This window comes from Patiria miniata, unplaced genomic scaffold (genome assembly GCF_015706575.1).
Source record: "Patiria miniata isolate m_02_andy unplaced genomic scaffold, ASM1570657v1 HiC_scaffold_7, whole genome shotgun sequence".
Lineage (NCBI taxonomy): Eukaryota > Metazoa > Echinodermata > Asteroidea > Valvatida > Asterinidae > Patiria > Patiria miniata.
Genome location: NW_024037074.1, coordinates 2,755,720 through 2,770,508, shown reverse-complemented (window position 1 = coordinate 2,770,508; position 14,789 = coordinate 2,755,720). Strand labels below are relative to the sequence as shown.

General features: G+C 40.5%; 2 protein-coding genes across 9 annotated transcripts; one reads left to right on the top strand and one right to left on the bottom strand.

The window, feature by feature from the left end:
* Positions 1–498: 498 nt before the first annotated feature.
* LOC119745865 (tetratricopeptide repeat protein 17-like) lies at positions 499–5,278 on the top strand. The gene is made up of 4 exons (XM_038222507.1): positions 499–905; positions 1,891–2,092; positions 2,871–3,131; positions 3,841–5,278. The coding sequence occupies exons 1-4, from the start codon at positions 586–588 to the stop codon at positions 4,162–4,164; spliced, it is 1,107 nt and encodes a 368-aa protein (XP_038078435.1). The 5' UTR covers positions 499–585; the 3' UTR covers positions 4,165–5,278.
* Positions 5,279–6,307: 1,029 nt separating this feature from the next.
* Positions 6,308–14,203, bottom strand: LOC119745866 (15-hydroxyprostaglandin dehydrogenase [NAD(+)]-like). 8 transcript variants are annotated; one of them, XM_038222513.1, is made up of 8 exons: positions 14,022–14,203; positions 12,241–12,411; positions 11,537–11,660; positions 10,889–10,995; positions 9,138–9,234; positions 8,433–8,509; positions 7,511–7,665; positions 6,308–6,591 (listed from the first exon to the last, which is right to left on the bottom strand). In XM_038222513.1, exons 2-8 carry the CDS (start codon positions 12,382–12,384, stop codon positions 6,480–6,482), a joined length of 816 nt encoding a protein of 271 aa, XP_038078441.1. In that variant the 5' UTR covers positions 12,385–12,411; positions 14,022–14,203; the 3' UTR covers positions 6,308–6,479. The 8 variants fall into 8 exon arrangements, with proteins under 8 accessions (XP_038078441.1, XP_038078444.1, XP_038078438.1 ...); XM_038222516.1 differs by lacking the exon at positions 14,022–14,203 and adding an exon at positions 13,798–13,928; XM_038222510.1 differs by lacking the exon at positions 14,022–14,203 and adding an exon at positions 13,798–13,927 and having other exon boundaries at positions 12,241–12,427.
* Positions 14,204–14,789: the final 586 nt, after the last annotated feature.

The window sequence follows — 14,789 nt, the reverse complement described above, 5'->3', positions numbered from 1 at the left end:
TTAAATAAATAATTAAAAGTCAATTGTTTAAGTACTTTGTCCTTTTCAACTATTATTTTGGAAAGTAAACATGGAATAAGAACTATTTTATTTGACGTGAAAACACCCGCGTATTCTGATTTAACCAATCAGTAATGGCCAACGTGGAATTTTATTCAGTAGCATTGTATGGCAAACTCTGTGCAGACGACAACATTCTTTTTAGTTGAAATGATGATAAATCCTCCATTGCGGCGATGTTTTTTTTTTATTCTATTGCAATTTGGGAAGGATTTCGAGGTTAACAACAAATCAACCTTAATTGAATATGCATTAAAATCAAAGGAAACACAAACAACTATCAAGGAAGACTAAACCATTTCCTGTAAAGAATATGACCTTTGCCCTCTTGCAAACTTTGACCTTCCGGATCTTACAAACAGTATGGTGCCCGCGTATACTGAAGCGCATACATATACGAATCGTTCAGGATCTCAGACTTCTGTGTAGGCGCTGCTGTCTGTGCTGATGTTGTTTTCTTGTCAAAACTGGTGAAAAACAAACTCGTATTTTGGTGTTATTTTGGAGGCATTTTCCGCTGTCGAAATGACGTTCGACACGCCGAATCTGACGTACATGGCCCTGTACCTGGTGGGGGCAAGCATGGTGGCGTCGACACCCCGGTCTGCCACCCACTGGAAGCTCCAGAAGGGCGCGGACGGTGTGGTGCTGGTTCAGCCGAGTCTGGCCGAGGACGCGGCCAAGGTTGCGAGCGAGGACCCCGTACTAACGATTCTGACACAGCAGAAGAATTACGACGAATTTAACAGCGACGAAGACGGGAACGGGGGAGATGGGTTGCATCAAGAAGGAGAATGTGTATCGTGTGAGAAAATGGCTGGAATGGAACGACCAAAATTTCAACAGTAAGTTGTGAAAAAGTACATTTATTTCCTTACTCATTTTTGACAAATCACATTTCATTTTTGTGAATATACAACAACTAAATACATTGTTGAAGTAATACCGGTTAAGTCTTAAGATTCCATAAATCTTTCCAATGTTTTTCATATTTTGTTTTAAGGTTTTTAACATTGTTTATCAGATTATAAAGACTTAACCATGTTATTGTTAGCTTTATTTATGCCTAAATTGGCTCCACCACATTATGATGAGGAAAAGAATTTTTGTTCTAGATTTTGCCTTATTTTGACTTGGTTTATTTGTTGAAACTTCTTGTGCTTAACATAGAAGGGAATGAGGACTTATTTGTATTACTGTTACTTATGGAATAAACTGACACACATGTAAAAAGAAATTTTGGCCAATACATTCAAAATAATTTTTGGCCAAAACAGTCTCTGACAGCTGACAGGCAGTGACAGGGTAGCACAGGAAACGGTATGAACATAATTGAAGTATACGCTCAAATTAGGTTTTGCCCTTCACCGACGTTTTTTAAACACTGTATATATACAGTGTGTTACCTCCCGAGTGAAAGTTGGAAAAAATCACTCGGGTGGGACTCGAACCCACGACCTCCTGCTTTCTAGTGCAGATGTCTTACCACTCGACCACCGAGCTAACGGGATCGGTTGGGCGGTTCGAATCTGATGTACATAGCAGCGGGTACCGCATAAACTATTATAAGATGGAATTTTGCATCGGGGTGATATAAATCAAATTAGGTTTTGCCCTTCACCGACGTTTTTTAAACACTGTATACTCAGTGTGTTACCTCCCGAGTTGAAATTGGAGTATACGCTGTCATGAAAAACGATATGACGTTTTGTCGTACAGAGTATGGTGATTTGGTTAAGTTTATGTTAAATTATCCATGAAACATTCCTGCATGAAACAGTAAGGATTTTAGGTTGAATGCTTTTATTATTACTTTGTTCCATCCTGCAGAGTTAAAAACAAGAATTTAGATCCACTGGAGTGCACCAAACATGTGAATAAAACGGCGTACGATTCATTATCTGGCATCATCGATCGAGCGAAACATCCAAGCATCCCAGAACCAGAGGTTGCGCTAATTTTCAAAAGAAGTGACAGTGATCAGGTTGATATGTCGGCTCTGGAAACGTCACTCAGAGACAGGATCACAGAGGTGTGAAAAAGTTATCATTAATTATCAGATTATATATATGACTATGAATGTGATTCATAGTTATCTGGCCTATGTTAACTTGTGCAATACCTTGAATGTTTGTGAATGGAGATCATGACAAAACTATTAAAAAAAAAAGGGCAATAATTTTGCTCCCCAACCGGTCGCCCCCGCATGAATCTTGAACAGGTTTCTTCATTTTGAATATTAAACAAATTTGTATTACTTTGTTTTTATCTGCAGTATTTTATTAAGCCGAAAAAATTATGCATTAGAACCCCACCACCTATCAAAAGTGGGGGTGTTGGGGGAGGGGGGGGGGTCTAACACACCCCACACCCCCCCCCCCCCCATCTGTAAACAAATAGGAAAGGTTTGCAGAAGAAATAGCAAATATCCGTTAACACTCCTACCCCGTTTACAGCTAAACCCTGGTTTTGAGCCAAGCCTGGATCCGCCCCTGTTCCCGAATATTGAAGAGCCACTTCCTGTTATACCTTTCGTTGTGTTGGCTAGTTACATCAAATTGTCAATATAAAGATTTCTTCACGTCTAAAATTTCTCCACTGAATCGTCACCACCTTTTGTTCAGACTAAAAAACTTTCATGTTGATGCCTCTCTTCATGAAGTACATGTCCTTTTAGCTTGGAAAGCTTATAAATGCAAACTTCTACTCTTGTTTAGCTTTTTGAGTGCTACCTTACATTTCCAGAGTATAAACACACCTGCCCTCCAATTAAGATTTCCTGATACAAGTTCATTTATTATCTTTCAAAGACTCCCAGCTCTCTGGCCGTCCTGAACCAAGTGGGCAACTTCTGGCGCATCAAGGGCAACACCTTGCTGGCCATCGAGTGCTTCCGCAAGGCCTTGTCCATCTCGCCGACCAACCCGGACATCCTGCTGAACCTGGCCCGGGTGCTGTTCAACATGCAGCGGCTGCCCGACGCGCTCTTCCTGACGCAGAAGTCACTGCAGCACAAGGGTGCCGACCAGAACGCCTGGCTGCAGCACTTCACGCTTGGGGAGGTCCACAAGGTAATGATATGAATCCACCTTGTGCTGTGATTATTTTTAAAAATAATTTAGTATTTGATTATTTGAACTTGGATTTGACTGGATATGGAAATAATCAAATTATTACGTATGCCAGCCTTTATTGTGTGCAACTTCAGGAATTAAATGGGCTTGCACCTGTCGAAAAACTGGCATTGAGCTTAATAACATATTAAGATTATCAGGTATGAACAAAGTATTATATAATACGTAGCTGACTACATGACGTTTGACAGATACATGCAAGTATTAGACTTCTTTTTCTCACAGAAACTCTCAAATCATTATCATGTCATGGAATTTTTTCTAGAGGGGCGCAAAGCCCATTTTTTTCCTCAAAATCCCTATATTTTCCAACATTTTATTGATTGATAATTTTTTTTGCCCCGTGGTTACGTCCGTGGTCCGTGTATGTGAAGTGATTTTTGATACGAATATGGCATTTGCCCAGCAATAAACTAAGCAACTTATTCACTAACATCACTAATTTTTTATCATCTTCCAGAGATGGCTCACGTTTTTCAAATATATTTTAATCAGAAAAATAATATTTTAAATATTTGATGCGTGATCCTATCGTAGTACAGCACAGCCGTATTAAAAGGGGGAAGCTTATCAAAGCTAATTGCGATTAGTTCTCATTTGAATGAAACTGTTAAATGTGTCTGTGTCACATCATCTATACCACAAGGCCATGGGCAACTACCAGGAGGCCGGGGCTTTCTTCCGTCTCTCGCTAGACCTCAACCCGACCTTCCAGCCGGCCGAGGCCCACCTCCGGGAGCTCGAGCAGCCCTTCACGGCCGCCACCAACGCCACGCTCTACACCATCCTCATCATCGGGGTGCTGATATTCGGGGTCTGCGTGGTCCTGTACTATGTGACCGAGGCCTACCTGAAGGACAGCGGCAACCAGCACCCGCGCCGGTCGCCCAAACTCGCGGTGCCGTGGGACCGGGTTCGATTCCCCATCCCCCCGCGACTTGTGAAGAACAAGAGAGGTGGAACCTGCTAAATTTTTAAAGAGAACGTGTGGTGAACCTGGGTACTTTATTTAAAAAGCTGTCGTAGATACAAAGAGGGTCATGGAGGCAAGGAAATGGAGTTGATGAGGAAAAGAGTTGAAATATTTCTCTACAAATGGAAAAGACCAGTATTATCATTGTAGACTGTTATTTTTACAAAACCTGTTTAAGTCAACACAAAATCTAAGCTTAAAAAATTACACAGAAATTGTGTGGATTACAGTCCTCAATCCTCAAATATATTAAAAACTGAGTTTTTTATTCACACACACTAGGGAGGTTAAGGTGGTAACAAAATGTTGAGAATAAAAAAACAGCTTTCCGGACTTTAGCGGATGATTTCCATTTCATGTTCTTGTCAAATGCTGTGACAAGTCGATTCTAAAAAGCGACCTTTCTTCCCATTTATGCTCATTTAAGGAATGAGTACGCTTGACATGCCCCATTTAAAGGCACAATTATGATGCTAGACTATTAACAAGTTAATATTTATTTATCAGCTGAGTTTCAGTAAATCTAGTGAAAAATTTGACCATCTGGGAAGAATGTTGCATCCTTGTCCTTTTTTTCCCCATAATATATGATCTTAATGAAGGTCAGTCATTGCAAAAATGTTGAAAAGACATTACTGGGACTGAGAAACATTTACATCTTTGTTAGAAATTTTTTTGAAAATGTTCTTGACTCTCCATAGACTTTGTACACAACCGCTAAAGTGGCGTCTGGATACTACATTCTCTCCGCAACCATTCTGTCAAACTTATAAGCCACAGATCCATGTACCGGTATTCACATTCAATTTTTGTATCAACTTGAAGCTTGAAACAACTGGATTATTGGTTCAGTAAGAGTTTTGTCTCGTGATGTAACTGAAGTGGAAATCATCCGTTAAATTGGTTTTTACTTCCAAAAAACCCCCATAAAATACCTCAGGAAACTCTTTAAGATCAAAGCTTAACACGCAGGTGTACTCTACATTTGTTGTGAGAAATCTCAATCTGGTCTTTGTAAATGATTTATAGGGAAAGAAAAATGGTTTTAATTTTTCACCCAATGTCTTCAGTTTTATTTACTGAAATAAACAAAACTATTTTACAAATGCGACACATTTCGTTTGTGTGAATTTTGTTATGAACTTGGTTTTGTAAGATTTAATGCCAACTTTATTTATTTCCAGTTGGGGGGGGGGGGGACTGAAGGCGCGAACTTTAGCCCCGGCCCCGTAGCTACGCCGCTGGTACAAACGTTAGGTTCTTGAGTGTAACCATTCTCACCCTCCCCCTGAGCTACAGTAAAGGCCAAACGTAAACAAAAATGTAAACAAATCGTTAAAACCCCCTATTTTTACTTATTCGACTAAGACCAAGATAAACCACGTGTTTCCTTATAGGCCTATAGTTTTACCCCAACCAACCTAGAAAATCATGCAGTAGGCCTACCTAAAAACAGTTGTAATTAAAAAACAAGTGCCACCATGCCTAGTTGGCGCGGACATCGTCCTACATTTAAAAAACATAAAATAATGTTGAATATTATGTAAACAACAGTAGAGAAATAAGCACCATATATTATACTTTGGTCATAAAATATATGTAATTATAATACCGTAATACATTCATTTTTTTTCATTATTTTTAATAGTTAATTTTTTTTATTTATACGGTCGCAAACATTATTGTAATTGTAATGTCTCCCGTGTAAAAACTGTAAGTATAGATGCATCTTTACTATATAGGGTGAGTAAAAAAAATAAGGAACTCAAACGGTTCTGCATGTCGCACTATCAAAATCTAGGATATGAAAGCCCAATTAATGAGCTTTCTTTTAGTACAAGAATCATTCAAATCACTCGTGTACTTTTCAAGTTATGGAATTTTGAACACAACCATGAAGTTCTGTCCACGGATCACAAAAAAAGGTGTGTATTCTTTCAGCGAAACGAAAACAATCCATGGGCCCTATGTGAATTGTTCTCGTTTTGCTGAAAGAACATTTACCTTTTTTGTGATCCGTGGACAGAACTTTAAACGGTGGTTGTGTTTAAAATTCCGCAACTGGAAAAGTACAGAGTGATTTGAATGATTCTTGTATAAAAGAAAGCCTATGGATTTGGGTTTTCATGTCCTAGATTTTGATAGTGCTACATGCAGAACTTCATTACAAAATTGGTCCTGCCATTTGAGTTTTTTATTTTACTCGCCCTGTACTGAAGGTCTACCGTTAGGGATGGAAACCTCCAAACTGTTTTAATGTATGGATATAGTTTTTAGATTTGATTTAATTTCAGGAGAGTCCTACAAAAAAATCACATCATTGGTGATTCGCTGATTCCAGTCGCTTTGCTGATCTTCATGATTTTCCCCGCCCAGGCTTTGTCCAGGACAAGGGTCAGGAAAGCGTCCGTGACCTCTGACACCCTGACAAGAAAACACAGGTGTAAAATTTAAGATCAAGATAAACAACAAAACGGCACAAGCTAATTTTGTAGTTGCCAAAACTTATCGAAATTCAAATTTAGGCGTTAGTAGATAATGAATACATGTATATTTCACTTTCAATGAATTTAGTTTGTAAATTTGCTAAGAAGTTTATTTGGGAAAATTTTCACCTTAACGACAAATTTCTCGATTTTTTTTTTAATTCCTGTTTAGTTTGTAAATTTGCTAAGAAGTTTATTTGGGAAAATTTTCACCTTAACGACAAATTTCTCGATTTTTTTTTAAATTCCCGAGGCCTGAGGATTGAGAACCGAAAAAACCTTGAAGTTAATGATTCCGTCAGATTTTTGTCCGATTCCCACATTCTCGGAAAATAGTATTTGATGTCCTCTCCAATGAGCACAAAATCCCATATTTTAAAAATTGGTCCAAGTGACTGATTTTTTTTGCTAGAGTAGAGGATCACATAATTTTTATTAATTATGTAAAAAGATTCTTTAAGCACCATAGAGCCATGTTGCAATTGCTTGTAGTTTAGTGGTTATCACTGACCGCCGGGTATCGGTGAAAAGAGACACAATGCAACTGTGAACAATAATAGATATTTCTTTGCCGGGCCCGTGTGGTTGTTAAACTCTGAAAGGTCAACATCGAAAAAAAATATAGAACTATGATGTTTCCAAACATTGAATTATTGAAAATACAAAATAACAATATAAACGATACCAATGACGTAATAAAAAGGCCTCTTTCTTACACAATGAGGGTGTTAATAATGCAATTTTGGCAAAATCTGTTGCCAACCATGGCTTAATGTATGCCCCCGTGGCAGCCCATACAAAATGGCGTTCGATGTAAACATAAACACGAAAAAAGAAAAGTCTTTGGATAAACTTACTTGAGCACGCCGACCTTGTTTACGGTGCCAAGTGCGATCGGTCGGTCTGCCTCGCAGCGTAGAATGACACGCTCTTCCTGGATCATGTTGGTATCTACAAAGGCTGGACACAGAGCCCCAATGGTGATGCCCTTCGCCTTGGTGAAAGGATGCGCCTACGAGAGGCAGACAGAGAGAGAGAGAGAGATTATAGATTTTTTTTTGAAGTTGAACAAAGAAATTGACAGGAGCAGGGGTTTGAACCTGCGACCTCCGGATTGCCGTTCAGGTGCTCTAACTGAGCCAACCAGTCCTATATTGGCGGCGCGTAATGTCTTTATTCAAGGGGCGGTGGCCACAAGCCATAAACCCGTCATGTAGCCAGGGATCACGCCCAAAGTCACGATGCTAGCAATATTAGCAATGTTGTAAACCTGGGAAATAGCAAGCAAATTATAAACCACATAGTAAAAACTGACAATGTGCATATAAAATGCATCTCTTTGTGGTTCACGCGCACATGATAGGCGAAAAATTTGCTTTCGCGTCGTCCCGGCTTTTTGAAAAAGTTTTTCATTCGAGTTCACCGTTCTAATATTCACATTCGTCCATCAACATCGATTTAGTGCACTTCCAATGTTTAATTTCGTCTTTTGTCAGACAATTTCAAATTCAGTTCAAGCAAATTCAAACAATGAGCACATCACGTTTTCAACCATACCATATTTTCAATGGGGAGCGCTGATGAAATCCTCCAATCATGCACACTATATTAACTAATAGTAAATCAGTCTGTGGGGCTAAAGCCTCCCCTCCCCGTAGAACCACGCCTGTTATATCGCCTTCCAAAACTTCAACAAACCGAATGCGTTCGTAGGATGCTTATAGTCAACACTGAAATGTCTCCTTAATTCCAAAGAAAATTAACAAGCAAAAAAGTTACCATGATAGATTTTGTCAAGCCGATGACTGCGTGTTTGGAGGCGGCATACGTTGGCATGTATGGAATAGGCGCAAGACCTGCAAAGGGAAAGACAAAATCTGAGTACAACTTTGTTTTTCGTGAAGAAGAAGTGTGACAAACTTCGTAAATTGTTTTGGACATAAAGAGTGCAATTTTCGAAATCGTGACACTGAGCTGAAGCTTAATCAATAGTAGGTTTTGCCCTTCACCGACGTATAAACACGGTATACTCACTTTAATTGCGGTACCCGCTGCTAAATATACATCAGATTCGAACCAGCCAACCGATCCCGCAAGCTCGGTGGTCGAGTAGGAAGACGTCTGCACTAGAAAGCAGGAGGTCGTGGGTTCGAGTCCCACCCGAGTGATTTTTTCCAACTTTCACTCGGGAGGTAACACACTGAGTAAACACTGTTTATACGTTGGTGAAGGGCAAAACCTAATATTGATTTACATCACCCCGACGCAAAATTCCATCTTATGAGGAGCTGAAGCTTAATGCTGAACATTCTTTGGATTTCTGGGATTATACTTCCTCATGCATAATACCCCATCCTATACCGAAAAAAAAATAAGATGCAGGCAGTAGTGTCCAATTTGACATCGAATTGACTCGGAATAAGTAAATCCACCGTCTCTGACTAAACTGTCGGGAGTTCCGACGACTATTGTATGTATACAAACCCGCAATAGACGCCATGTTGATGATGGTGCCCCCTTGACCGCCTTCGTCCAGGCTCATGTGTTTCAGCGCAGTGTAGGTAGCCGATAACGTTCCCGTCTGGAAAAAGAAAAGCCAACAGTCATTTCTTGCCTAACTGCTTGTTAATAAAAATCGTCAACATTTTTGTTGAAATTCTCAGTGAACAGAACCGTAATTGCCGTCCAATAATAAAGGGGAAACGGTAGCTGGAAACCATGGTTTCCAGGGCATTGTAGACAAAGGAAATGAGGGTCAGAGACTGCACACCAGAGATAAGCATTTTTATCAACCAGACCAGAAACATTACAATGCACATTGACCAATCAGATCACGATCTTTCGATCAGGTGACCACGGTAGCTCGGTCAAACTCGGTCACAAAGTCTGTGAGAAAATGTACACAAACCAAAGGTGGGCGGGGCTTCAATATGGCCAAATCTGGAAAGGACCATTAGTAGTAATGCAACTGGCAATTGTTTCCCCTACCTCTCTCCCGCGGGCTGTGACCCAACCAAGACGTAAGGATTGTCACTTTTGAAGTGACAAAATCCCCACCCCTCGGGCAAAAAAAGTGACAATCCCCGACCATGGCCCGACATATTATTACGTGGGCCCGGGCGCACGAGTGATTGCCTTTCCATGTAGTTCGCCAATGTTAACAACCACAATGTAGTGTGAGTGACCAATATCCCCAACCTGGGGCATGAAAAACGTGACCAAATCCCGACATCGGACCTGGGGCATTTGGGGTGGGGGTGGGTGGGTGCGGAAAACATTTGAAAGGCGCATAAGTGACATTTATAAAGACGACGAAAAGACAATTTTTTGATGTCGATGAAAGAACAGTCAATGTTGAGGTATATGAGGCATAGTTTTTGTCAACAGTATTTCTGTACACTTTGGGATTTAGAAACTTCGTACGGCGCGTTCTGAAAAATGACTTCATGTTGCTCCTTGCGGGTTGTGGGTCAGTGTACGCAGTGTCACGCATTTCCGTGTAGGAAAAAAAACTACCTCGCTCTTGATGTTTCACCATTCTTATGGTTTCGGGGAAAAATCGAAATGTGAACAATACATATTCTCAAACGTGTGGACTAAAATAAATGATCCTTTATTTATTAGTTTTACATGCGGTATTGGTTTCACAGTGGTATTATAAAGCTGTGGCAAGAACGTGTCATTCATGCGATAAGAATGCATATACAATCGAAACCACAACAAGCGGATATGTTGGTTTTAGTCGCTTGTTTAAAATTGGTTTTCAGGGAATTTCACCCGGAGTTCTATTCATTTTCCCGTAAAGCCCATTTTCTTGTAAATATGTTTTCACCACAGTCTGTGGACCAAGTTATCTTCGTTAAAACAACAGCGATATAAAGTTGCCAGCTTCCTTCGCCCAATAAATCTGTACAATAATATGTATTTCTTTAAATAGACAATTTTCCTTAGTCAGATTTGTATGCACAATGTTTAAACTTTTTATAATATTGTATTTAATGTCATTTTTTAATTATAAACAAACACGGTAGGCCTTTTACCTTTTAAAAATGTACTTTTTAATGTAAATCACGTGCAATTCAGCTGTGGCTGCTATTCGTGATTAATAAACCATGTTGAATTGAATTGAATTGAATTGGAAATAGAAGGGCCCTAAAATCTCTTTCTCCTGTTTTCTCAAAATTTCTTCAAGAAATCCATTTCGAGTTTTGAACCATTACTCCAGGAATACTTGCCACGTTGACATTGACGCACATCCGCCAGTTCTTCTCGTCCTGCACCCCAGCGTTATTCACCACTAGGTTGACTGTGCCAAAGACTTCCTTAGTTTTGGCAAATACGGCTGGAAATTATTGAAAATGGAAAAAAAAATGTGTACTTTAAGTGGTATTTCAGTGTCCGCTTTCAAATCCTTGACCCGGGGTTCGAATCCCACCGAAACCGCTATCAAAGTGTGATGTTCTGTTGTTTCTGCCTGATTCCGTAATTTTTTTTTCTCCAGGAAGCGTAGGCCTATAGCCTAAAGGCTCAAGATCCACAAGGGAGGCAAAAAAGCTACTTTTTTTCCTGAGAATAAAATGAAGAGCAAAACCTACCATTGAAAATAAGATGGCTAGGCCTATACATGTTTAATTTTAGGTCGTAAAACATTGAGTGAATAACGGTTGAAATATAAAAAAGCGGAAAAATACAGGCTCCGGGCTTTGGGCACACATCAAAATCTTAACAACTTATTTCTCTTGGGTTCTTAAGGCTTCCAAATTACACTTCCTAATAACGTTTGAGAAACCCCCAAGAAGCATTACCACTTTAAAATGGTGTTTATTTGTCGTACATGTTTCAAACAACTTCAATGTAATGTAAGCGACGCATAATAAGGTTACCTTCTAGGTCGGCCTCTAACGTGATGTCACATTTGACAAAGACCACCTTCTCTTCTCCGTATTTCTGAAACTCCTTTGCCGTTTCCTTCCCCTTCGTTTCGTTGATGTCGGCTATGCAAACACCCTTTAGAATTAGAAACATAGGAAATGTAATCGTAGAGTGGAAATATATTTACATTTCGATAAACCAGATTTGCACATATAGATTTTATGGTTGTTATAGGAATCTCCTTGGATCCAGAGTGCGGTCGAAATATTTTTGCGAACTTTTACGATAAGCCATGCATGATACTCAGTTTTAGCTAGATACGAGGCGAGTGGGAATTGTTCGTGCTGGTAAAGTATGCTGCTCAAGAACACAAGCACCTCAGTCAGCCCAGTCCCTGAACGGCACGGAACCGCAGAAGAACCTTAAATGCTGCGCGCAGCAGCGCCGAGATCACCCTCCCCGTCTTTTGAAAACTCCGGGCACGCTATATCATTTCTATCAAAAAGGCACCCTTGTGCTAGCTATTGTTGAGTTTATGGGGCAGTTGCTTTGTACAATAGCTCGCACAGTGGTTTCTCCATTGAAGGGGGCCTCGCGAGTGTGCAGTGATCACGTGCCCAGATTCGTCTATAGAGTTATATACGCAGCGTGCACAACCCACAGAGGGCGTCATTACAGTGGACATTATTACTTTTCTCGGACGGTCTTTACGTACCTTGACGCCTCTCTGCAGCATGACCTCAGCGAATGCCTTCCCGAGCCCCTCGGCAGAGCCCGTCACGATGGCCACGGTGTCCGGGTTGAAGTGAGCCGTGGCCAGGTCGAAAGCCTCCGTCTGCGTAGTCTCTGTGTTCGCCATATTTTATTTCCCGTTGGTGCTGCAGTGCTGATGGTTAACTTGACTTTAAAACATCATCGAAACATAATATTGGTGACTTTCTCGATACGTTTACTTTTCTATTGATGTTGAGCAAGATTTTACCCATTCGCCATATTGACATGAATAATTATGTCAGCCACAATATATACACTTTTCATTGGATTTAACCTCCTACTTTGATAAAATAAATCGAACACCGGCCAACTTAGGCATCGAATAAGTAAACTCAAATAGGTTAAGTAAGCTTTCTTGGTCCGAGACGCTCCGGTTAATGGTTTTTTTTTGGTCAAGAATAAGCAAAGACGCATCAGTCCAAAGACACTTCAACGTTTGAGCGATGATACTTTTGCTAGCTCCCGCCACGACCATTTATCAACGGAGCTCACATCGGTATGCCACAACAAAATACATCACTTCCACACACACCATTTTCTGACGTGTGAGTGAGCACATACAGAGTTGGATGTCGCTGTGACCGTGACTTGCGGGAAACAGCTGCAATGCAAGTTTACATCTGCGCTGCCCGATATAGCCATACTGTCACGACTATTCAACGTCAACATTCCTATATGATAATCCATTAAACATAGCAAAATGAGACATACTTGCGTGTGTGTACACGAATGTGCCTGGAATTTGTCGAAAAACATTCATCAAACGTAGAGTTTTAAAAACCAGAAAGCTGTATAATGACTCAATACAAGCACGCAGCTGCATAAATAGTCCCCATTTGCCTAGCGACGAGGCTTAATTTACGACTTCTCAAGTCGATAGGTCTATATTCGACCATTTTTATTCCTCCATGATTCGACAGGGAGTATTACTTCCTACTGCAAGCATGTTGTTTTCATAGGTTAACTTCTTCATTGGAAAATATGTTCCTTGCTCTTTGGTTGAAGAAATATGTGCATGACATGTATATTTTATAGGCTTACCGGTGATGACGTTGTGTACCCCGTATAAAGTTGCTGGTTTCTAGTCTATATCAGCGTAGTTTATCCGTATAAAGACTCATGCAATAAACTGGTGCAATTGCATTGGTTAGAACCAAACTATATGAAAACTATAAACCATGCCTCCCTACCTAGTCATATTCTAAAAACTCCTCAAGCGTTTCCAAATTAACTTTATGACCAGTGCGGGGCCTGGTGCGTAAGGTACACTACAAGTACAGTGAAAGCCGCAGGTACGCGAAATATGCCACCTTGGTTTGGAGTTTGGACTTGTCGGTAAACAGTGCGGCCACACCAAGCGGTCAGCACTATTGTTTGTTTCGAGGGTATAAATAGATTTTCTAATTTGATAAACAAATGTTGTCCGTTAATACTAGAGACGATTAACCACAGTCCTTAACGGCAACAATGATTTCTTGCTGCGACACAATAAACTCACCTTTCACAGAGTTTGTCTCTGCCTTTAAACTGCAGCAAGCAAGGAAGTTGAAAATGGGATGTGGCCCCAACCAGGTGACAGTGTTATGAACAATTGAGAGAGATTTGTGCGGGTGTGATTGTTGCGCAGCACACTAAATATTATTGTGGCATGTTTACTCGTGAATTCGCAATTTACAATAATCCCAGATACATTACATACTACACTGTTCTTTGTTTACGTACCTGACAATTGGTCACATGCAGAACGAGAATACCTACTCACGATTTCCAACGAAAGGGTGCGCTATATGCGACAATGAATGATCGCCGGGGAACACAATGATGTAGATATTCTTTTACCAGGAAACAGTTGGCTACTCGTGCTACTCTATATAATACTCGCAGTTCAGTGGTCTACTTTTATTATGGGTGGTTGCTTTTGCGTGGGTAGTGCGTTGGGTGGGAAGCAGGAACTTACACGTCCTTCCGTTTAACCGCAACAAACCTCTAGTGTTACACTTACCTGGTCTTTATAATTGCTCACTAAACACATGATGGAGAATGGAGAATTATACGCATCGTTGCAGAAAAGGATGTACATGTATATTTTTGTTTACCCCCCCCCCCTTGCGACCCAAGACCTGTACGCTAGCTGCTGCTGTTGTAAAGTTGTTGACACGGATCACGTTATTATGGCGTATTCACAGTTAGCAAAATATGTTTTCTTTGTGCGTTTTGTGTCTATTTAATCCTGTGACAAATCTCTGGTGTGGGTTCTTTACCCTAAAACAGAGCCGGGTTATTTCGACCATCTCACAGCCGGGGGGGGGGGCGGATTCCACGCAGCCGAACTTTTCTTTGCTGCGCGGTGACCCATGGTCCGATTTTTTTATGTTTTTGGTATCAAAGGATGCGCAAGACTCGAGGTTAAAAAGTCAGGAAAGCACGGGTCAGGAAAAAACTTGCAAGGGTATCGCGGAAAAAAAGTTGAGGGGCGGGGCGTATTCCGTC

Bases quoted from the DNA above. Each gene is read 5' to 3' on its own strand.
- LOC119745865 (XM_038222507.1), top strand. From the start codon at position 586: ATGACGTTCGACACGCCGAATCTGACGTACATGGCCCTGTACCTGGTG. The intron at 906-1,890 runs GTAAGTTGTGAA...TCCATCCTGCAG, and splicing joins GAACGACCAAAATTTCAACA to AGTTAAAAACAAGAATTTAG. The intron at 3,132-3,840 runs GTAATGATATGA...CTATACCACAAG, and splicing joins CGCTTGGGGAGGTCCACAAG to GCCATGGGCAACTACCAGGA.
- LOC119745866 (XM_038222513.1), bottom strand. From the start codon at position 12,384: ATGGCGAACACAGAGACTACGCAGACGGAGGCTTTCGACCTGGCCACG. The intron at 10,996-11,536 runs GTAACCTTATTA...AATAATTTCCAG, and splicing joins GTTAGAGGCCGACCTAGAAG to CCGTATTTGCCAAAACTAAG. The intron at 9,235-10,888 runs GCAAGTATTCCT...TTCTTTTTCCAG, and splicing joins TGTGCGTCAATGTCAACGTG to ACGGGAACGTTATCGGCTAC.